This window comes from Episyrphus balteatus, chromosome 3, assembly GCF_945859705.1.
Source record: "Episyrphus balteatus chromosome 3, idEpiBalt1.1, whole genome shotgun sequence".
Taxonomy (NCBI): domain Eukaryota; kingdom Metazoa; phylum Arthropoda; class Insecta; order Diptera; family Syrphidae; genus Episyrphus; species Episyrphus balteatus.
The window spans coordinates 122557212-122582739 of record NC_079136.1 but is presented as its reverse complement, the minus strand read 5'-3'; the positions used below and the strand labels follow the sequence as shown (position 1 = coordinate 122582739).

Here is a 25528-nt window from a genome sequence, read left to right as displayed (position 1 = left end):
TACTTCACTATAGAGCCGTTTTAAATTAAAATCAAATCAGCAAACAGAAACAGAAGAAATTTTTTAAACAAATGAACACTTACTAAAAATATTTTTGTTTTGGTAACTTTGCTTTTGTTCAAAAATTTTCGTTGAAATCGGTGAAGACGTTTGCCGGAAAGCCAAACGTTTCGCTGAAAGCTACCTTAAAAATCGGTTCAATTTTTTTCTTTAATTTTATTTTAATGGTAGCATCTTCTTTGCCAGGTTACAAATATTTGAAAAATAAAATGCACGACTGGGGTCGCACGTACTTGCTCTTATGGTAAAAGTAGATCTTATCTTAAAGCTTTTATCAAAAAAATGAGGCAACATTTTAATTAGATTTAATTAAACCATTTCCTTTAAGGTAAAAAAGTACATAAAATATCTGATTTCTTGTATGAAAAGAAATTTTGAGAAAAAAAATTTTGAAAATCGTTAGAGCCATTTTTTAAAAAAATAATTTTATATATACAAAAATTTTCTAACATAAAAAAAAAGTTGGTATGCCATTTTAAAGAAATAATTTATTTACACTTAAAAAAAAAACATCGAAACTTTTCAAACACCCGTTTTTAGAAAATTGATTTAAAAAAAAAAAAAATTTTTAATATTTTTTAAAAATCCAAAAATGTGTTTTTTGAAAATTTTCTAACGTTTTAATAAAATGGTTGATTAAACGCTTTTGTATAAAAATTTTCATTGAAATCGGGTTAGTCTTGTAAGAGAAATTTTGAAACCAAAACAAAAAACGGTTCTATGGCAGGTACCGTTAGTAACCTTCCAAAAAATATTTTTTTTAAATTAAAAGTTGGGTCTTGTTTGTAAAATTATACACAAAGTTTTTTTATCAAAATCGTTAGAGTTGTTTTCGAGTTATTTGGTATAACTTGAAAAATTTGTATGGGGGGTATACTTTCTAATTGAGATATAAAAAAACAAAAAAAAAAACCAACTTTCAGAATTCTATAAAAATCATCTGTACCAAATTTGAAGAAAATCCGTCCACGCGTTTAGGCTGTGGAAATGTGTACAGATGGACGCACAGACGCACGGACGGAATTGCGAGACCAACTATTTTGGAATTCTCCATCATCCAAATGTTGGTTTTGATTAATACCTAAAATTTTTTTTTCGACACGAAACCAATACTTGCCCTATAGAGCAAGTAAAAAATCTTAAGATCCATTTTTTACAAACTTTTTCATATTAGTGATATGGCAAGTATAGTTAATTTTGGCACAAAAAAAATCAATATTTCACATTAAACCTTTACTTGCCAAATTTTAATAGATCTTCAGACATGCAAATCCATAATATTACTCGAGCATTAATAAATACTCAAACAACTTGCACGAAAAATCAAAAACTAAATCGTAAATTAAATGACTATAAGTGAAACACTACCATCAAAATAATGCTCGTGGGTGCCTAAGTTTACAAAAGATTAGAAAGCAGACACGATTTATAAATAATTTCTCAAATTTAAAACAAGAAACCAATACATATCATAACAAAAATACGCAAATTAAGTTCAATAACAGTAAACAACATCTTCACGCGTCTTCAAGCAGAAACACTTTTTCTTTGCTAATAAAATAAAGAAGATACCACAAAAAATATTCTTTCATTGAAATTACATGCGCATACAATCGTAAAAATATTCGCGATACCATTTAGATAAGAAATAAGAAAAACATCCAATAAATTCTATTTATTGTTTTCATTCAGTCGCATCTTTTAATTTTGCTCTTTCTATAAATACTTAAAACTTTCTATTCACACTCACAGTCAATTAAAGTTAATATTCCAATGAGTACTTCAACATTGTCCTCTACGGTCGTTAAAGACCTCTGCAAAAGATATTCCAATCAGGAGATAGAATTGCTCAGTTATTCGATCAAGAATTTAAATGAATCTCCAACAGGATTCCTTGGTCAACATGAGGTTCTATCCGTAATTATTCAAACCAAGGATCAATCCGATCCCCAAGAATTGATATTCTTTATGAAAACTGCTCCCACACACATAGCATCCAGACAGAAATACATTGAGGAGTTTAATGTTTACAAAAAGGAAGTATCTGTCTACAGAAACTTGCTCCCAAAGTTACAAGAAGGACAGCCGGATATTTCTGCTCAATGTTATTACGCTAAAGATGTTGTCCTAGTTTTTGAACACTTGGGTGAAATGGAATTCCAAATGGCAGCTGATCGATCCGGACTATTAGACTATAATCACCTGGAATGTGCCCTAAGTTCTTTAGCAAGCTTGCATGCTTCATCAATTATATTCGAGGCAACTAGTCAGGAGAAAATTTCCGAAATGTTTCCAGAAATTATAAAAGAAAACACATATCCATCGGCCGAAGTGAACAGTGCTCGACGAGACATTGTCAATAATGTAGTTGGAGCTCTCTGCGAAATTATCAAAATCATACCCGAATTCAGACAATCCAATCGCTTGGAATATATTTTGAAGCAATTTCCACAAGAAATGAACAGAATTTTTGATCTAGTTAAACCAACCAAGACGAAATACTTAAATGTATTTAGCCACGGAGACTTATGGGCAAATAATTTACTCTTCAAATATGAACAGGATGGTCGTCCTGTTCAATGCCGATTTGTTGATTTTCAACTCACACGATACGCGCCACCAATTTTCGATGTTATAACCTTATTGACCATTTCCACTACCAAGGAGTTTCGCCTGCAGCATTTGGATTCACTTTTAACCAGTTACTACTCAATGTTGGAATACTTCCTCAGAATACATGGTTTGGAGATTAATGACTTTCTACCGCCAAAACAGTTTGAGGAGAGCATAAATGAGTTAAAAATAGTTGGTTTGATTCAGAGTTGTTTGATTTCTCATATAACCATGTTTCCCGCCGAGCTGACCAAAAAAATTCTTTCGGATGAAAGTTTTCAACAAGATTTCTTTAAAAATAAAAGAAAAGAAATTTGTATAATGACATTTAATAGTGATGCTGTGTATAGAAGTAGATTATCGGATATGATATCTGATTTTGTAAATAGTTATATTTTAAATTAAGTACCTAATAATATTCATAAGTTTAATGTTTAAGTTTGATTTTAAGACAAAATAAATAAATTATAAAGTTAAATCATTACAAGAATGTTTCTATTTCAATCTAAAAGCGGTGTTGGAAAATGCCTAATAGAAAAGATTTTGGTGTACCTTTATCCTTTGGAGTTTTTTTGCAATGCTTTTTTTTAACAAAAAAATAGGTTTTAAAATAAGTACTCTCTTTAGCAATTTCAATTTAGCTAAATTTTCAAAAACAAAGTTTTTGGATTTTAAAAAAATATTTGAATTTTTTTTTAAATCTTAACCTGAATATTGAGTTTGAAATTTTAATTTTAGATGTTGAAAGTTTACTTCAAAAATGCATCTGCACAGAAGAAATAAAGTGGAATTGATTATAAAACTACCCACAATATTCGTTTTATCGATTCACATTTGGTTTTTCCGCAGCCTTTAGAAAGCTTTAAAAAAAAACAGTTTTGGGTCTTTTTCTCAGATTTTTTAAACTCGGGTTAAACATCTGAATTGATTACACTGGTTTGCAACGAAAATAGAGCTTGAACCAAACCATTCTTTTCTAAAGAATTTTTGTCTGCTGAGTCCGAAGTCCAAATTTCACTGGCACGTCACGTTTTTGAAATACTTGAATATTAACAGCTCAAAAAACGCGTTATTTTTTGGGCACATTTGACGTCGAATTACATAACATATTTTTTTTTACATACAAATAAAACTTAATTTAAAATTAGTTTTTGGGAGTTTATAGCGAAAATAGTGATGAGTGTAGCTCAAAAACTAGACGTGATAGATATATTTGTAAACAGTTTTAAATTCAGCACACTAAAGTCAATCAAAATAACCAAATAAAGTCCTTGCTCTTTTTTTGTTTTTTGCCGACAATGTGTCCAAGAAAAAATCAATCAAGAATTTTTTTCTATCTTGAAAACTTCAATACATTTTTAAAGAAAAGTTCAAATTTTCCGATTTTTGAATTTTGTTTTTAACAAAAAAAAATTGTATTTTTCGATTTAAACTTTTTTTGAAAAATTACCTAGTTTTCAATAAAAAAAAAATGTTGATTAAAATTAAGTGTTATTTGTTATTTTGTGATTTTTTTTTTTTTAATTACTAATGGCGTTTTCGATTGGCAGTCCGGAAGCGTCCGGAATCATTCTGAAAGCGTTTTATTCATAAATTTCCAATCAAAATAGTTGATGAAAAAATTTTTGAAGCTTGAAAATTAAAAAAAAAAATCGAAAAATTATAATTTTTCATAAATTAAACTAAATTTAAAATGTATTAAAATTTTAAAGATTGAAAAAATTTGTTCGTGTTGCATTTTTCACAATGCGCGATCCAATCGATTTTACATATTTTGTCCCATCTATGTATAATATTAATCATAAATTCCTTTATTGGAATCATTTATTTTCTGTTAATATTTTTTTAACTTCGAAAACGTTTGGTTTGGTTCGTGTGTCGGATATGGTTACATCAGTATTTTTGTAATCAGCAAGACGTATTTTATAGTCTAAAAGATGAAACAAAATTTTAAGTTTTCGGATCTTTAAGACTTTCTATCCCTTATTACAAAAATAACCAATCCAGACGTTTTACCCGCGTCAAAACTGTTTTTTAAGCTTTTTAAGGCTTTGGAATAACCAATTATAAAACGATATCAAGAATATTGTGGGTAGTTTTACTCCTCAATTCCACTTTATTTCTTCTGTGCAGATGCATTTTTGAATTAAACTTTCAACATCTAAAATTAAAATTTCAAACTCAATATTCTGGTTAAAATTAAAAAAAAAATCAAATATTTTTTTAAAATCCAAAAACTTTGTTTTTGAAAATTTAGCTAAATTGAAATTGCTAAAGAGAGTACTTATTTTAAAACCTATTTTTTTTTTTTTGTTAAAAAAAAGCATTGCAAAAAAACTCCAAAGGATAAAGGTACACCAAAATCTTTTCTCTTAGGCATTTTCCAACACCGCTTTTAGATTGAAATAGAAACATTCTTGTAATGATTTAACTTTATAATTTATTTATTTTGTCTTAAAATCAAACTTAAACATTAAACTTATGAATATTATTAGGTACTTAATTTAAAATATAACTATTTACAAAATCAAATATCATATCCGATAATCTACTTCTATACACAGCATCACTATTAAATGTCATTATACAAATTTCTTTTCTTTTATTTTTAAAGAAATCTTGTTGAAAACTTTCATCCGAAAGAATTTTTTTGGTCAGCTCGCTGGGAAACATTGTTATATGAGAAATCAAACAACTCTGAATCAAACCAACTATTTTAAATTCATTTATGCTCTCCTCAAACTGTTTTGGCGATAGAAAGTCATTAATCTCCAAACCATGTATTCTGAGGAAGTATTCCAACATTGAGTAGTAACTGGTTAAAAGTGAATCCAAATGCTGCAGGCGAAACTCCTTGGTAGTGGAAATGGTCAATAAGGTTATAACATCGAAAATTGGTGGCGCGTATCGTGTGAGTTGAAAATCAACAAATCGGCATTGAACAGGACGACCATCCTGTTGATATTTGAAGAGTAAATTATTTGGCCATAAGTCTCCGTGGCTAAATACATTTAAGTATTTCGTCTTGGTTGGTTTAACTAGATCAAAAATTCTGTTCATTTCTTGTGGAAATTGCTTCAAAATATATTCCAAGCGATTGGATTGTCTGAATTCGGGTATGATTTTGATAATTTCGCAGAGAGCTCCAACTACATTATTGACAATGTCTCGTCGAGCACTGTTCACTTCGGCCGATGGATATGTGTTTTCTTTTATAATTTCTGGAAACATTTCGGAAATTTTCTCCTGACTAGTGGCCTCGAATATAATTGATGAAGCATGTAAGCTTGCTAAAGAACTTAGGGCACATTCCAGGTGATTATAATCTAATAGTCCGGATCGATCAGCTGCCATTTGGAATTGCATTTCACCCAAGTGTTCAAAAACTAGGACATCATCTTTGGCGTAATAACATTGAGCAGAAAAATCCGGCTGTCCTTCTTGTAACTTTGGCAACAAGTTTCTGTAGACAGATACTTCCTTTTTGTAAACATTAAACTCCTCAATGTATTTCTGTCTGGATGCTATGTGTGTGGGAGCAGTTTTCATAAAGAATATCAATTCTTGGGGATCGGATTGATCCTTGGTTTGAATAATTACGGATAGAACCTCATGTTGACCAAGGAATCCTGTTGGAGATTCATTTAAATTCTTGATCGAATAACTGAGCAATTCTATCTCCTGATTGGAATATCTTTTGCAGAGGTCTTTAACGACCGTAGAGGACAGTGTTGAAGTACTCATTGGAATATTAACTTTAATTGACTGTGAGTGTGAATAGAAAGTTTTAAGTATTTATAGAAAGAGCAAAATTAAAAGATGCGACTGAATGAAAACAATAAATAGAATTTATTGGATGTTTTTCTTATTTCTTATCTAAATGGTATCGCGAATAGTTTTACGATTGCATGCGCATGTAATTTCAGTGAAAGAATATTTTTTGTAGGTATCTTCTTTATTTTATTAGCAAAGAAGAAATGTTTATGCTTGAAGACGCGTGAAGATGTTGTTTACTGTTATTGAACTTAATTTGCGTATTTTTTGTTATGATATTGGTTTCTTGTTTTAAATTTGAAGAAATTGTTTATAAATCGTGTGAGCTGTATAAGATTTTGTTAACTTTAGCACCCACGAGCATTATTTTGATGGTGGTGTTTCACTTATAGGTAGTTATTTAAATTACGATTTTGTTTTTGAATTTTCATCCGAGTTGTTTAAGTATCTATTAAAGGTCTAGTAAAATAATCATTTTATCGGTATCAATTTTTTGCCGCCGGGTACAAATGGGTTAACTCACAAAATTGCACTTTTCGGGTTTCGATGAAATAAGAATTACCTCTTTTTTCTCTATTATTTGGTATCAAAAACATAAATTTAGAACAACTCTTTTCTATAAAAATAAGAGGATCAATGCTCAAAAATTCATCGACTAGCTCAACTTCGAATTTTCTGGCAAACTATCATTTATGACTTAACCCCTTTGTACCCAGCAGCAAAGAATTTGGCCTGTAAAGGCTTTATGATTGCCTAAAGAAGAAATTTTCTTTACGTGTTATATCCCTAATATGAAGAAGCTTATTTTTCTCAAAAACAACTCTAACGTTTTTTTTTTGTATTTGTAGCCCCGCAAATAAGACGTTATCTTATTAGAAAATGAAAAATAAAAAAAAACTGAACCGATATAAAAAAAAACGTTTTTTTTTTGTTTGCTCTTTCTATTTTATTTTAGTTTTGAATTAGTTTTTCTTGATACTTCTAGAATTTAAACTTTATCATGAGACCTTAAGACTCACTAAGTTTCAAGAAAAAAGATTGCTTCTTCAATGAGATAAACTGGATAATAAGCGTGAAAATGTCCTTAAAATGCAAATGGAATGGCCGAGAAGCAAAATTAAGCGGATGGTTTTTCGACAAGATGACTTCCATCTTAAATTAAGCGGAAATCTCTTAATTTAAGATGAAAATCTTCTTATTTTTATAATAGTAAAAAGATTTTCTGAAATCCGCTTAATTTTAGGTAGTCTTTATCACCGAGTATGAAATGTTTGAAAATAAAATCCACGATACTTGCACGAACCTGCTCTTAAAGTTCAAGTTACTTAAATTAAATTAAAAACGCGTTTTTCCATTCAAATTGTGTAAAAAAAAAATGAAAATTTGAAATCTCAAAAAAAAAAAAAAAAACACTTCCAGAGTAGGTATTTGAATACTCATTTTTATCAAAAAAACAAAACCGACTTCCATGGATCAAAACTTCGTTTTATGGTTTTTCTCATAGTTTCTATTGCAATAACTTGACGAAATTAAAAAAGGACCACACTGCAGGCACCAGCTTTCCAATACAAAAAGTATTATCAAAATTGGTTCACTTAGTCCAAAGTTATGAGGTAACAAACATAAAAAAAAAAAAAAATACAGACGAATTGAATACCTCCTCCTTTTTGGAAGTCGGTAAAAAAAATATATATTTGGATTAAAAATTGAAATGCTCACCAAGTATTTCAAATCTGGTACATCCAAATCAAAGACGCATTAAGGATACCAATAAAATTACGTTATCAATCACCCAGATCCACGTAATTTCTGTGGTTCTTAGTCTCTCATGTGCATTTTGCCAAAAAAAAAAACAAGCAAAAACCGACATTTAAAAAAACAAGCTCATGACACATGATCTTAGGGTATTCGATTTTTATACACTAAAGTTCTTTAGTCATCTTTGGATTACTTAAATTTCATTAGATCAACTTTTCCCGCAAACATACACACATATTTTTTTCTAAAATAAAAAGACGAATGCCAATTTTATTTCAAACCCAAAAATCGCACCAAATATGGGGAGTTAAAAATAGCTTCCTTTGCTGTAATAAATAATTAAAAATTACACTGGGCAATTAGGGTTTTGTTTTATTACATTTGGCGAAGTTTCCGAAGTTTTTTTGTGTGCTGAAATCGAATCCGAATTCAAAAATTTTCTATTAGCTCGCGATTTTGAGATATTCCCGTTTTAAAATCTCAATAATACATTTTTTCCTACTTTTTAAGCATTTACCTAGTACCTATATCAACCAAATTAAAGCTGATAGAGAAACACTAAGATTTGAAATCAGCGTTGCTAAATTAGTAATAATCATCAGTGTTGCCAGGACCGGCTATTTATAGCCAAGCCGGCTCCTTCAAGTTTTCTCCGGCTCCTTTAAATTCTGATTTCCGATTTATCAAAATTTGGCTAATTAAGTTTTCAATTTGGCGATTTTTGGCTCCTTCAAAATTAAAAACTTTTATAATAAAAGAACTTGTTTATTATGATCACGCCTTAAAAGTCTTCGAAGTAGAACCAAACTTTTTCGAAGTAGAATCTGACGTCTTGCTGAAAAGCGCAATTGTGAATTGTGAAAAGGTACGTAACCTACTTCCATTTTCATTCATATAGGTATGAGGCGTTCAGAATTATAATGGGTCAAGTCCACTTCTCTTTAGGTGTTTTAAGGTGTTAAAAATTAAGGGTTTCGTTTTATGTCAAATAAAATAAAAGAAAGACATTTTGGAGCTATCGATCTGTGAAAAATTTATTTCAAAAGTTCCTTTAGTTTCTGAGAAAAAGCTTCTCAAAGTTCAGAATAATGCACAAATTTCAAATTGACTTGACCCATTATTATTCTGAACGCCTCATATTTTGTTTCCACTTTTCCACAATGGGCACGTTCAGGAAATATTAGGGACTAGATATTTAGGCAACGTCATTTTCTGAACGTAAATTTGAGTAAATTCGCTAAATTAGTTTGGATGTGATGTTGTCAAATTTCGAAATCTAGATACTTAACAATTTATAGATCGCATTTGGCAGACACCAAATTTCACTTCATTTTAATAAATAAATAACATTAATTATAACCGATAATGCACATTTTACTCGTTTTTCACACAAATAAATTTTATTCTGTTAACGAAGTTCTATAATTAAAAACAATCAGCTGTCATGTTGACAAAAAAAACTTTCCTAAATGTTTAGGGAAAAATTGCTTGCCTGACTTTCCAGTTAGCTTTCCAATAAAATTACCTAAATTGGAAGGATTTTTTTTTTGACAGTTGATCAATCAGAGACCTCGAAATTACCTAAATATTTAGTCCCTAACGTTTCTGAACCTGCCCAAATGATGAAAAAAATAAAAAAAATGGTACAAAATACATTATTATGAGTTTTTATGAACAATTTTTGAAATTGGCGATTTTTGGCTCCAAGACTTCTAAAATTCGGCTCCTTGCCTCTAAAATTCTCTGGCAACACTGATAATCATTTAAGAAACTTCATAAAAAAAGATTCAATTTTATTTTATTTGCCAGTGTTATTGTCCTATGTTTTATTCTATAACTATTTATTATTATTAACATCATGCTACCTATTTATTAACCTTTTACACTAATTGCTCATAAAAATAAAGTGCCTATTAAAACCCTAAATCAACTTAAAATGTACTTTAAACTGGAAAAAAGAGTTAAATAAATAATAATATTTGTTTTAAAACTAACAGAATACACTCTTATTATAGTTACATATTTGAACTTAAAAAAGTCATATTTGCACTTGTTTTTGAAAGTCCAGTTTTGTATTATGGAAACCCTGTGTGGCGGATTTTTAAGTTCATGTATTTTAAAAATAAACTTTTACATTTTTATTTGTAAGATTTAAAAGAAAGATGCGCTTCATAAAAATACCAAAAAACAACGTATCTATGCTGACGTCTGAATTGGTTGTTGCTCGTATTTCTTATCTTAATTGTATCGTTAATAATTTTACGGTTGTAGTGTGCATAGGATTTCAATGATTAAAAAATAAATTTTGTATTTACTTTATTTTATAAGTGAATACAAATGTTTATGCTTGTAGACACGCGAACATGTTGTTTGGTTTGTTACTGAACTAAATTTGCGAATTCAGATTTTGGCAATGTTTTTATTTATTTAGAAATTTTTATTAATCGTTTACGTTGTGTCTAATCTGATGTTAAATTTAGAAACCATGAGTGAGTATTATATTTTTAGTGATTTCTTTTATATGGTCATATAAGCCGTGTTTTATTGGTAACTCAGTACTTAGCTCAGTAAAATTTTACACGGGAAACAACAACAAATGATTGCTGAGGATAAACAAATGTTTTGTATTTGTTGGTTTACAGAGAAACTGTTTTTATAGACTTATACATTTTTGACCCTTCAACAATATAGGATTATAAAAAATAAATAAAAGTTATCGTTTTTTGTTGTTTGCAGCATAAAATGTTTACTTAGTAAAATACTGAGTACCAATAAAACACGGCTATAAACACTTGTGATTTGTTTGTTTTAGTTTTAGTAGTTTAAGTAGTTTAGAACTTAATAAATGAAATTTGGGTAACAATATTTGCGAAGATTTAAACGTGCCCTGCCCATAAGCCTTACTTTTGCCGAACAAATGTTTATTTTACAAAAGTAAAAGTTGGGACAAAAGGTTGCCAGGTGTTTTACAAAAAAAAAAAAAAAAAAAATCAAAGGCTGAAAGTTGGTACCATAAGAGCATTTCTAGATATAAAAGATATAGTTTAAAAAACTAAAAATACGCTTTTATCATGCACTAAATAATAACTATAAAATAATTTAATTGACTTATTGGAAATAGTTAGATCAAAAAAACAAAAATGCGCTCTACGCTTTTTGATCTAACCATTTCCAATAAGTCTATTAAATTATTTTATAGTTGATAGTGCATGATAAAAGCGAATTTTTTAGTTTTTTTAAATTATATATCTATTTTTTACTTTTTAGTCGTATCTGAGATAATTGGGGTGTTTTGACCCCCCAATTCCCCTACCCAGAGTCTAGACCACTAAAAATATAGTGAAGTCATCTGAGCTACATATATGTAAAAAGTTTCATTTTGATACGACAATTGGAAGTAGGCTAAAATTTATTTGGGTTGTTTTGACCCCCCCCCCCCCCAATGCCCCTCCCCAGAGTCCGGACCACCAAAAAATATTGTAAAGTCATCTGAGTTACATATATGTATAAAGATTCATTTCGATACGATAGTTGGAAGTAGACTAAAATTGATTTTGAGTGTTTGGACCCTCCAATGCCCCTCCCCAGGGCCCGGACCACGAAAATATTGTGTTGTCATCCGAACTGCATATATGTACAAAGTTTCAGTTCGATACTAAAAGTGGAAGTGGGTTAAAATTTAGTGACAAGATTTTATTACATAGTTAGTTAGTTACAAGCGAAGCTAATAAAAGCGTATTAAAAACAATGAAAATTCAGTAAAAATAGAGGTGAATGCAAAAGGATTGCCATTACAAAAAAGTTGGAAAACTAAAAAAAAAAATTAAAACAAAGTCGATAATGGAAAAGGCAGCTCATATTAATTTATTGAAGGACACAAATTTACTGAAACGTAAGTAAATCCGTAGGGTTGCCAGATTCATCGAACTTCGCAGTAGCGAAAGTAGTTACGAAAGGGTTACCAGAGATCATCGAATTTTATGAATTCAAAACAACATAGAAAACAAATGAGACAAGATAAAAGACTTTAACTTATTATAGCTTTGTATTATATTAATTAATTGAAGAATCTAAATCGCCAGAATCGTAATTCAAGTTAAAGGGTTGCCAGAGTCTTAAATTTTTCAAGTAAATTTAAAAAAGAAACCTTCGATGGTAAAAATTGACACCCACATAGCAGATACAAATATTATGAAGAAACAAAACCTTAAAAAAGCATAGATGAAGCGAAGAGGTTGCCAGATATCATTAAACTTTCATTAATTGAAAATAAAATATTCCAAATGGTTTTTACTAAAATATAAATCTAAAAAAATCAGTATCACCCTTTATAATTATAATAAAAAAAAAATATATTGGAACGTATAAAACGCGATAGGGTTGCCAAAGTTAAGTTAACCTTAAAATTAAAATTTAAAAAAAAAAATAAGCTAACCCGTTAGTACGAGGGGTTGAAAATTGGTACTCTTATTGCCTTTATTAACCCATTCAAGAAAATATAGGTATCGACCGAAGCATTTTCATTCATTTTAATAAAACGATTTATATTTTTTTATAGGAATGTGTAATTTTCAAATGCAAAAAATGTCAACAGCAAAAAGATGAAATTTTATTAAATGGTTATTGTTCAAATTGCTGCCCAAAACCCAAATTTTGTAACATATGTGAAATTGGTGGTGGAATGGTGAGATATAAGCTGTCCACTTGGTCTAAAAAAGCATTAGATATACTTCCGACTAATTTGAGATCTTCAATTGAAATTACTGTTTGTCATCCTTGCAACAGTACATTAAAAAGTAAGTTTTTTTTTTTTTTTTAAGTTTTACAAAGAAAAAAAAAAAATAACACGATTAATTCGGTTTTTATTTTTATTTTTTTAGAAGAAGCAACACATATATGGAAAATATGTCGTGTTTGTCAATCTCAAAAGCCACCCTTGGAATCTTTATATGTTAATACCAGCACAACAAACTTAAAAAAAGCTTTCAAAGATGCCATTAAATTTGAGGTAAGTAAATAATATTTTCTGTGGTAAAATAAAATGTAAAATGTGGGTTGGCAACTCTGGTGTGCTGGTGTGCCAATAAAGTGTAATATAAATTTGCCAAATTTAATTAAGTATGTATGTCAACTTCAAATCGATTCCAACGATATCTACATTTTCAACACACACCAGTTTATCATCATCAAGATATCATTCCTCTAATAGTGTTGCCGTCTGCCCTGAAATTAATTTTGTGAACAAAAAAAAAAAAAAAATAAAAAATATGTCAAATTTTCACTGGCTGGCTATCATGTTCAATCAGATTTTGGTCCCAAAATCGAAAAAATCGTAAATCATCATAAAGAGGAGAACAAAGACGACTTCAACAATAACACTGTGTTACAAAAACGAGGTTGAAAAATTTACGCGGAACGCGGGCTCTACAAAAAGTGATATGTCTCCGCCCGCGTATAATTTGAGTGTAACACAGTGTAATTATCGCCCTTCTATAAGCATAATATCATCGATATTATAAGGTTTTTGCGAAGTGTATTTTGGAGAGAATTAAAGCCACTTTTGATTTAAATCAACTATTTGAACAAGCTGAGATTGAATTACGGCACACGATCATACGTAAACGTATTGACGCTTCATGTCTATCTTTTTAAATAAAGTTTGCCGTAATTCAACCCTTGGTTTTAGATCAAGTTTTTCGACAGTAGATCATTTATAAACTGTTAACCAACAAAATAGAAAGATGCAGAGAGTAAAACATAATACACATCGCCTTCTTTTGAAAAAGCGTTTAATACAGTAGAGCAGAGATTTATTTGGAAGGTTCTTCTCAATCAAGGTATAGACGAAAAAATAGTTCGAATCCTTACGAAAATGTATGATAGGTGCACTTCACGCATAAAAACGAAATGCATCGGAACAAATTTTAAAATACAGCGAGGTGTAAGGCAAGGAGATCCAATTTTACCAGCAATCTTTTCCGCAGCTATAGAATGAGTCTTTATAAAGCTAGACCTAGGAAGGCAAAGGTTTAAACATAATTGGCAAATGTCTTTCAAACCTTCGATTAGCCGATGACATTATACTTATAGCAAATAGCAATAAAGAACTTCAAACGATGCTGAATGAACTATGCTCGGAATGCATAAGACAACAATTATGCCAAATGGTGTTTTTAATCCAGTGAGTGTTAATAACATGAAGTACTTCTGGAATTTTAAGCATCTTCTTGCTGTTACATATGGTTGCCAAATATGGCAAATCACGAAAAATACTGAAACAAAACTCCGATCATGTCAGAGAGAAATACAACACTCGGCGAATAATAAACCAACAAAAATATAAGAAGTCAAACTAACTTTGAAGACATACAGCCCTATTCTGCTGTTCACGTGAATCTCAGATCCGATTCAAACATTCGATTCACTTTAACGCTACCTTGCCATTCTGCTATCCATCGGGTAAACTGTATTATCATCCCTCTATTTGACGTCTACGTGAACGTCAACTTGAAAAAAAAAATGGCGACGAAGTAAATTGAAAGGAAAAAAAATATTTTTGCTTGTGTTTATTTGCATAGAAAAAATAAAAACAATCGATTACATGTCAAGAAATAATTAAAATTTTATGAAAATTGGCATTCTGCTTAATTTTAAAGATGGTGAATTAATTTTTACAACCAAAAGTGACAGATCCGCAACATTTTGTATGCGGATTGCAAATGTATGGAGCAAGTTCATTCACGTGAATTGTGGAATACCGAACAACATTACCGATATTACCGTCGTGATTTTGGATTCCCCCGATGAAAAGCAGAATGGAAATTGGTGAATATTTAGAGATTATTCCCCCCGATGGATAGCAGAATAGGGCTGTACATTGTCATTCTGCTATCCATCGGGTGAACTGCATTATCTTGCCTTTGTTTGACGTCTACGTGAACGTCAACTTTAAAAAAAAATGGCGACGAAGTAAATTGAAAGAAAAAAAATTTGTTTTTGTTTTGTTTTTTTGCATAGAAAAAATAAAAACAACCCATTACATACTAACAAATACTTAAAAAGTTGTGAGAAGTTTCATTTTATTTAATTTAAACGATGGTAAATTTATTTTTACAACCAAAAGTGACAGATCCGCAACATTTTTCATGCGGATTAAAAATGTATGGAGCAAGTTCATTCACGTGAATAGTGGAATACCGAACAACATTACCGATATTACCGACGTGAGTTTAGATTCCCCCCGATGAATAGCAGAATAGTAATTGATGAATATTTAGAGATTATTTCCCAGATGGATAGCAGAATAGGGCTGATAGACGGAATGGGCAATACGTATAGATGATGATAGAAAAACAAAATTAGTAACCGAATGGATACCTTTACAAAAAATAAGAAGCGTAGATAGACCATGGTATAAAAAGACAAGGTATGATCATTAGAGCCGCCATCTTACAAAATGGGGTAATAAGGTTTTGACGTTTGGCATTTGGCAAAGTCAAAAGCAACAACAACTTCCAAGACAAATTTGTTTACAACAACAATTTCAATGGGCTGGGCTGTCAAAACCTTAAGTAGCCATAAGTTTTGACAGTTCTCGATACTGAGTTTTTTCTAATGATCATACCTTCTCTTTTTATACCATGTAGATAGACAATATAAACGCTGGAAGGATGACATCCGAAAAACAAGCCCAATTTATAGTCGAGAAGGAAATGGTAACGGAGTTACGAATAACAGAGTTACGCGCGACAGAGTTACGGCCGTCAAAGTTACGCGAAACCGAAGTTACGAAAAACTAGAGTTAAGAATTCTAAAGTTATGTTAAGCTATGACATGTGATTTTTGGGTTGGCAACAATTGCAAGGAACGATATGGAATTATGGAAACATAAATAAGAGAATATCGATACGTAGGTGCAATATTAGTTGGACAAATAAGAAGTTAATTTCAATTATGTCCCCCAAACTTACATAAATATACTAATGTTTTTTTTTTCTATTTCAATGTTTTTGCGATCTTCTCACAAAAACAAAACCATATATGTATATCTATACCTATCCAATCGAAATTTTACAAGATTAAATAACACCCATTTTCGATTTACTCATTTAGTTCTGACCAATGAGAAAAATGTTAATCTCTTGTTTGTATTTCCATTATTCCATATCGTTCCTCGCAATTGTTGCCAACCCAAAAATCACATGTCATAGCTTAACATAACTTTAGAATTCTTAACTCTAGTTTTTCGTAACTTCGGTTTCGAGTAACTTTGACGGTCGTAACTCTGTCGCCCGTAACTCTGGTATTCGTAACTTCGTCGGTTTCCCGTCGAGAAGCATTAAATAGAAGAAGAATCTAATAAAAATAAAGTCAATACGATTGCTCTAAGAAAAATTATTGCCGATTAAAAACAAGAGTGCTTGTTTTTTGACTCCAACAGGTAAAATATAACCGAAACCCCTGTGAAAAACATGCTACACTGATGAAATCCGGGATGAAGCAGGTTCAAAGGATTCATAAAGTTCTTTAAAATATTTTTGGTGAAAGGGTGTATTTTTATATATATTATTAATTTTTTAAATTTGGTGAAAAAGTTTCGTTTGTTATCAGAACTTAGAATCTAAAAAGCCTACAAAATTAATCTTGAGTGAAAGGGTGTTTTTTTTTTAATGATGAAATTCGGAATTAGTACCACAAAAACTGTAACAAAAATGTTACACCAATAAGTGGTACAAATGTTTCATTCAAAACAGGAACCAAGAATCTAAGCAGTCTATAAAAATATTTCAATCGAAAGGGTGTTTTTTTGGGAAGTAAGGACAATCCGCGATAAGTCCGACAAAATCAATGATAAAAGAGGTACCCTTACGAAATTTATTAAAAATGTTGTCTTCCCCATATGTTAACTACGAATAAATACGTCCATAAATTTTTTTTCATGTAAAAGGGTGTTTTTTTTAGTGAAAACAAAATTGTTGGGTCACCCTAATGAAATTTGGTACAAAATTTTTTTCATAAAAAAAAAATAGGTGAAAGGGTGTTTTTTTTTTTCGAAGACATCGTAAAATCTGTAATTGGTCCCAAAAAGCCAATATAATTCATTTTATTTTTGGTTTCGATGACAAATTGAAGGTTTTGGTTTATACTTAGGTTCTTAAGCGTTTAACGCGAATCATTGGCTTCTTGGGACCAATTGCAGATTTTAGGGTGTCTTCGAAAAAAACACCCTTTCACCAAATTTTTTGTTATGAAAACTCTTTATACCTTAAAAACATGTGTCATATGATGATATTCCACGAACAATTTTTTCACTATATTTTTTACCTTGACCCCCTCCCTCTTGTCCGCGAAATAACAGTAGAAGCAGAGCCCGACTCAGGACAACACGACTTTGTACACCCCGACTCACGACAGCCCGATTCAACATAGCCCGACTCAAGATAGCCTGACTCATCGCAACTCGACTCAGGTAACAACTCGACTCAGGTAAGAACTCGGGTAAGAGTCGGGTTGTCTTGAGTCGGGCTATGGGTTGAATCGGGCTGTCGTGAGTTAGGGTGTACAAAGTCGTGTTGTCCTGAGTCGGACTATACCCTTCCCACTTAATTATAAAATAGAGCTGAATAATGCTTGAAAATTAAAAAAATCACTAAATTTTATTTATTTTTTTTTTTTTTTTCAATTCTACTTTTAGTTCAAAGAAGATGATGGTCTACCAGGATTTATTTGTACATCTTGTATATCACAAATGACAAAATTAACTAGTTTTGTTAATAGATTTAAACGAGTACAACATCGATTATATCAAGTACATTCAACTAATTTTATTGGTAGTTTTTATGAAAATGAAAAGCTCTCTCAACCATTAGAAGAACAAGAACAAATATCAGAAGACTTTGAAGCAATATTACCAGATACAGATATAGAAAGTAATATTTCAGATCTGCTGCGTCGTGGGAAAAAACCAGCAGCAAAAAGAATAACAAAAGCAAATAAAACAAGACCAAAGAATAGTGAAATAATTCCTGTTCAAATTATTCCTGCACAAATATCTACAAATGCAGGCGATACAATGCCTATCACTTCAACAGAACCGGAAATTGCCATCAAAGATGTTTATTCATTGACTCAAAGTATTGAAAGAGTTCAAATTGGTCAAGCACCGAAATTAAATGCAGTGCCTATTGCAGCCGGACAATTTGCCTCCGAAGAAGGAATGCAAACAAGCTCCAAAACATCTTTTCCACAAAGATTATTAACAAAACAAAATGAGTTTTTAAATTTCCCTTCAAAACCTCAACAAGATAATAATTCAATGAATTTGAAACCCAGCACAGCATCTAAACCAGCTATATTCACTATAAGTGAATTTGGTAAATTAAAAGAAATACTTTCAGGATCAGCAAAACCACCTATAACCCCAATAGAAACTGATTTTGAAAGTCTTGAAGATGAGCCACCAGCCTTTTGTATACCAAAACACAGAGAAAATTCTGATAATTCAATTGACCTAACTTCAAATCCTTTAACAATTATTAAAGATGAAAAAACTGATGATGATGTTGATGATGATGGGAATGTTGTTTGTACTCCAGATATTAATATAGAAATGGAATCCACTCCGCCTCCTCCTACATTTCCTGAAGTAACAAAAGTAGTTAGTATCAAAGGTGTTTTGGTAACAGTGAAACCTCATCCTTATATTATAGGAGCTTGGACACCTATTGGACCTAATGGTAAGATGCCACAATCAGGGTCACTTCCAGTCTCCACTCCAGTCTCACTTCCAGTCTCCACTAAAGTCTCCACTCCAGTTTCACTTCCAGTCTCCACTCCAGTTATTAGTAAAAAGAAACCTCCTCTTTCTCCTCCCCAACCTAAAACAATAGTACAATTCCAAAGACCAAATATTATTCAGCAGAAATTTGAAGAAAAAATGACTTTAGAAATTCCTGCATCGGGAAAGCGGGTAATAAAAAAACCTCGAAGATATTGGGGAAATGTTGATGAATTTATAGTTTCACCATTATCAAAAGGCAAAAAGACACAGCTCAAATTAAAAGCTGCTAATGTTCAAATCAAACATGAAATTCTAAAAAATGACAAAGGCGACAATTATCCAGGGAGCAAAAATCAAGTAATGTTGAATTCAATAATCAAAAAACCTATTAATCCTTTAAAGAGGAAAAGACTTCGCATTAATGTAAAGCGAGATCGAAGAATAAGAGAGATGCTTTTGAAATGTGGAAATTTAGGTATGTCTCAATGAGAAAGAAACACAGCATGTTTAGGACATTTGATTAAAAATTGGAGTTAAATATCGCAATTGAAAATGTTTTTTTTTTTTTTTTTTATATATTTAACGAAAAATAAGCAAAGTTTTTTACATTGGTAAATTTGATTTTGAGTGTAAGAATTCACATTTGTGGCAAATAAAGTTCAAATTAAAAATTTAATTAAAATCTCAAAAATGTTGGCTGTTGTTTTTGAAAAATCGAAGACCAATCTTCAAAAAACTATTTAAATTTACAAAATTTTTTTTTAAATAAAAAAAAAACTTGAACTTTTTAATTGCATTGTACCACATCTATATAATAAGTTAGAAATTGTATGTACATAGTGCTTGAGTAAATTACTTTTTTTTCTATTTATGAAGAATAAAAGATTTGAATTAAATATTGTAAGGTTTTGAATGAACAGTATTTTAATTTTAAGTGCCACTTCCAATGGGAAACTAGCATATATCGATCGTCACTTAAAATCGTAGAAAAAATGTATGAATAAAAAAAACCACATTTATTATCTCTGGTTTTGAAAGGAATAAATACATAAAAAACGGAAAACAGGTTTTTCCAATGACAGCTGTCAAAAATCACGCTTTCCAAAATCGCCGAAGCATGAGTAAACAGAATGTAGTCGCGCGTCAAATTACATATAAATGAAAATGTCCTTTAAAAAATCGTTTTTTCTTTCGATTAAAAATTCAGCGAAGAATAAAAAAAAAATAAGTAACAGAAAAAGAAAAAACCATAAACGTGTAAATCGTCGCGCGACGAAGTTGAAAAAAGTTCAACTTTTGAGCGAATCGCTGAGCGACGAGCAATTGCATTCTGTTGCCGATGATGGGCGACTTCCATACAAAATTCACATTTTTGACAGCTGTCATTTAAGTAGCCGAGCGACGAGTGACGCATTCTGTTCAGCTCTTTAAAGCTGAAACACAATCACGCTTTAGGGCGTCGCTTCATTGCGTTACGTTGAGAAATCCTCAAAGCGCGCTTCTGTCACTTTGACTTTGAACAGCTGATTGCAACATAAAATCTGCTGTCAAAAAAAAAAACAACGGTCACTCACAAAATTATTGGGCAAAGTCTTTATCTGTTTTTAATTGTGGAAAAATGAAAAAGAATATTAATGTGTTTAAAAAATGCATAGAAATTTGTTTATTCTTTAATCCTATAGTTATAAAAACAAAACCAATCAAAATATATTGTTTTTAACAATAAAACTCAGTATAAAACATCATTAAATTTTTTTTTGTTTTTAATACGTAAATTGTTTTGATTTAAAATATCTCGATGTCGTTTTTTTGTGCAAAATCTATATCGAGAAATTAAAAAACACACATAGTTTTGCAATAACTTATTTTTTTTTATTCACATTTGGCGCAATAATAATGTTGGTGACTGTAACTATGTCTGTTAAATGTCAGAAAGCGAGCAAAAGTTCAGTCTGGTTGAACTTTTGCTCGCTTTCTTACGTTTCCTTACGTTTGTCAAAAAAAGCGTACGTAAGAAAAGCGTCATTGTGTGAGGATACACAGATTTCCTATAGTTGAACTTTTCGCAGTTGTCAAAATCGACGGCAAAGCGTGATTGCGTTTCAGCTTTTACTGATGAGCGTTAAATAGCGTTAATTTATATTTGACACTTCACACCTTAAACTCTTTTTTTTTTCTAAGTTCATTGCACCAACAAACTTTTTTAATCATGGCACCGAAACAGTTAAAATATGGACGCCATCAATAAAACGAGCCCTAAGAGCGGCTTTAACTTACAAACCGTTAGAACATCGTCTCCCATCCCTTAACTTTGATCAAATTTTATATTTATACGAGGCATTTAGAATTAAACTCCTGGACAAGTTACATTTGGAATGTGCCAAAAGACAAATCAGCAATCACCAAGTAATGTCTTTTTCTATAGACTTTTGAGATTTGTGTGTAAAAATTTCAGATTTTCCACTGCAAATAGAATATGAAATCTAGTTTTGTATGTAATTGTGTACGAAATCTGTGTGTATAAAAAAAAATAAAACAACAACAAATGTTCAGACAAATGTCAAACAGAGGAGTGTGTGTGAAAGTGCGTGTGTTTGTATGCGTGAATCTTGATAAAAATCCAGATTCAGATTCTTGAATCTCAGATTCATTTTGTCATTTTTTTGAATCTCAAGACGCAAATGGATCATGAAATCTGAGATTTTTCCACTCTTCACAAATCTCATTCTGAGATTCGTCAATAGAAAATGACATAAGTATCATTGCCAGCGAGAACAGGCATCCCGAGCCACGGTATCTATCAGTTAATACATATTTCTGTTCAATTAAATTATGTTAAACATTTAAACAGTTTGAAATTCGAGCAAAATTATTTTTTTAATGCATTTGTCTTCCATTACAAAAAAAAAATATCTTGTATTATTTTATTCAGGGTTCACAATAAAACTTATTTCGTTTATTTAATTTCCACCTTTACTTTCCACTTTATTTAAATTCAATTTACCTTTATTATTCGCTCAAATAAACACACTATATGAATCAATTTATTTTACTACGAACCATATCCAACACTTTATTTCACCTTGTACTGTAATTTGTCACTTTCAAATTAAACTGTGTCCGGTCCGTGTAAACGCCATTTAGTTATGTACACCTTATTTCAATGTTCTAGAATTACTGGTAAATTTTATGTATTTTGCTTCTAGAAGATGGCGATGTATACTTCTTTTCACCGGGATATTCAACATTCTAGGGAAATTCCAACGGATGTGTTCAGAAAGTACTACAAAAATATGTTAAACTTAAGATTTTAAGATATTAAATAAGAAAAATTTTAATATTTTTATATGCATTTTTAAATGTAAGAACATAAAATAGAATTGTAAATTTACACATTAGATTTAATAAAGCAAACGTTTAAAAACATTAAAATTTGATTCATTTTTAATTTCATTTGGCAATTCGTTAAAAAATTTAACTCCTTTATACATACCTAATCATGTTTTGAGTTCTATTATTATCTCTTTAAAGTGGCAATCTAAAATTGTTCTATTTGTTCTTAAGTTGTAAGGTTGAACATAATGAATAAGAGTTAAATTTTGTTTGATGTTAAGCCATTTTAAGCATGAGAGCATAAAGTTGATTGGTTTATAAAAGCTGCATTTCAGGATTATTCTCTTAGCTTTATTTTGAAGTTTTTGAAGCCTTTTGGCTCCCCATATATAAAATTGTTGAACAGAATTCAAAGTGCGGTTTTATAATGGTATTGTATATATTTATTGCACATAATATTGAGATTTTTTTTTCGTATTCTTTTTAGAAAGCCGATTTTTTTGGATATCTTTTTCATATTCAAAGTGACAATTAAAATTCAGATCATTGCCTACCATAACACCCAAATATTTAATGCATTGTACTTGTTCAATTTGATTATTATTTATAAGTAGTATGTTTGGAGAATATAGTCCTCGTTTATAACCATAAATTTAGTTTTATTAACATTTATTTTAAGCTTATTCATTTCTAACCACTCACAAACTTTAATTAAATCAGAGTTTAAATTTTCGTTTATCACCTCCAAATCTTTTCCGGAAACAAATAAAAGTGCATCATCCGCGAACAATGAGATTGTGCAGTACTTAATAATTTTATTTATATCATTTATGTAAAGGAGAAATAGAAGTGGGCCTAATATTGTTCCTTGTGGTACACCGAAAGCAGTATTTTCACTATTGGAAAAGCACTCATTTATTTTGGTTCGTTGAGTTCTATCAGTCAAATATGTCTGAAACCAATTTAATTCTTTGTTATTTATATTTATATAAGTTTCTTACCCTTCGGTATTTATCCCAATACGAGGGAAGATTTAAAACTGATGCTTTTTGATAGCAGCGAATTTTTTCACTTTTGAGGTTATTTAACTCTTCTGAAAACCAATTATTTTTACGAAGGTATATATACGTTTAGTCAAAGTCTGCTCGCGAACACTGTTTTCCGCCCCAGACAAATGTTTCTGTTGATGTTATAACGTAGTAAACCAGGGTTCGCGAAGATGTAGTTATTCTTGTTGGGTTGCTTATTATTTGTTTACAATTATTATCACTTAAAATTTCTTTTATTTTCTTTTCGTACGTATATGTGTTTAGTAAGTCTATATTAAAATCGCTAAAAATAATGTTCTAGAATTACTGTGGTTTCAGGTTCTGATGAAATGTAAAGCCAATCAATTCTTTGCGATATAAACTACATTCAATAAACAACGAACTATTGATAGCTGTCGGTTAAATTTCTTCGGAAAAATGTTATCTTCACAAAAGTAAGTAATAAAAGGTGTAAATAATAGCAACAGTTGTATCTATATTTAAGTAAAACAACGTCAAAAGAATTTTAAATACAATCACAAGGATTTTCATTTGTTCCAATGATCCCACTGACATAACACTGGCTGAGAACTATAATGTTCTATGTTTGCAGGGGTTTCCATAAAACATTATAGTTCTCAGCCAGCGATATCAAATGAATGCGATTGAATGCTTCATTTTTTTTTTCGAAGTTGATGTTGCGCACAGTAGGTACACATAAAAAGGTAATATATTCCGAACTGACATTGGTCGCCAGATTGTCAAAACATGACACTTTGGCGACCAATGTCAGCTACCGAATTCTTAATTGTTTAAAATACTGACGAAAAACGCACAAAAACCGATAAACCACGCACACCACTAATTTTTAAAGAATTATTTACCATTTTCCGCGATGAAACACGAAGAAAATTTGTTATTTTTCAATTTATAATATTTTTAAATGACATTTTATAAATTAAAACAAAAACAAGTTTCCTGTTTACTGCGATTGAAATATAAAAATTAAAGGCCGACCTGACAGATTGGTGCCCATTTTTGACAAACAAATTTTGACAACGTTCGGAATATATTACCTTATTATGTGTACTGTGGATTTTGCGAACGAAACCTTAGTTCCAATAGCAAAAGTCTATCGTTTCTGAACATCTTCCGTACGCGGATATATTAATTTTCTTCCGAAGCTTAAAATTGATTAAAAACAAATTCTTTCCTTTCCATTTAATTTAATTTTCTCCATTATCTTTGAACAACATCTTGTAGGTGCTGCCACCAAGTGAAGAAAATTTTCAAAAAATATTTTGTATTTATTTTTAAATACCTAATTAAATAATTATTTAAAAAAAAGTATTAAATTTTGTTTGTTTTTGATGGTGACAAATTTCTATCAACAGCCGAAATCGAAAATTAAAAAAAAAAAATAAAATTAAATCGATCCACCCTACAAAAAAAAACTGCAACATACTAATTATCTCTTTGAATGCTTCTATCATACTTCAAATACCATCCCTGAACAGTGTCATTAATTCTTTCAATGTTCTCATCCCATTTCATTCTTTCTACATTTCTCAGTTCAATTTCATTTCGTTCATTTAAGTAAGAAAAATGACACAAAAACAACTTATATCTTTGTCTTTGTTTCTCCTATTTAGTTTATTGAAGGGGAAGAACTTATAAAAAAAATTCTTTTTCGGGTGCAATAAATTATGGAGGGAGTATAGAATGTTCTTCATTGATATGAAAAAAAAAATATCGTGTTTTTTTTTTATTTTCAATTAAAGACATGAAAATTTGAATTTGATTCAATTAATCACATTTTTCGATTCCTTGAAAAAAGTTTATTGTATTAGATACATACATATTTGCCCTTAATTATGAAAGTGGACTAAGTCACTCCTAAAAATGCCATCAAATCTAGCCTAAAAATAATTATTATTTAAGGGAAAAAGTTTATTTGAAAGCGAAATTACAGTAAATAAACTTCTTTATTGCTCCTCTAGTGATTTCATAAAAGAAAAATAATTAAATCGTTATAAGAAAATTATTATGTAAGTTTTTCTTTAAACAATGCAAAAAGTGACTTAGTCCACTTTCATAATCATGGGCACATATATGTATAAGGTATAAAAATGCAAAAAATCATGTATTCTAGGCTTTTGGTTTTTTAGGGTGACATCCATTT

At 30.4% G+C, this 25528-nt stretch overlaps 2 protein-coding genes across 8 annotated transcripts in view; both read left to right on the top strand.

The window, feature by feature from the left end:
• The window catches only part of LOC129914098 (uncharacterized), a 28542-nt gene extending 6154 nt beyond the window's left edge, over window positions 1-22388 (top strand). The window contains exons 6-10 of one of the 7 annotated variants that reach the window (XM_055993161.1): window positions 12764-13001; window positions 13086-13213; window positions 17900-18862; window positions 18915-18941; window positions 22195-22388. In XM_055993161.1, the coding sequence (XP_055849136.1) occupies window positions 12764-13001; window positions 13086-13213; window positions 17900-18862; window positions 18915-18941; window positions 22195-22299 (1461 nt within the window). In that variant the 3' untranslated portion in view covers window positions 22300-22388. Of the gene's footprint in view, window positions 1-12763; window positions 13002-13085; window positions 13214-17899; window positions 19786-22191 lie in introns of those variants that run through there. The other 6 variants (XM_055993160.1, XM_055993163.1, XM_055993162.1 and 3 more) reach the window with 6 other exon arrangements.
• Window positions 654-3089, top strand: LOC129914100 (uncharacterized). Its single transcript, XM_055993164.1, has one exon. The coding sequence runs from the start codon at window positions 1834-1836 to the stop codon at window positions 3076-3078; it is 1245 nt and encodes a 414-aa protein (XP_055849139.1). The 5' UTR covers window positions 654-1833; the 3' UTR covers window positions 3079-3089.
• Window positions 22389-25528: the final 3140 nt, after the last annotated feature.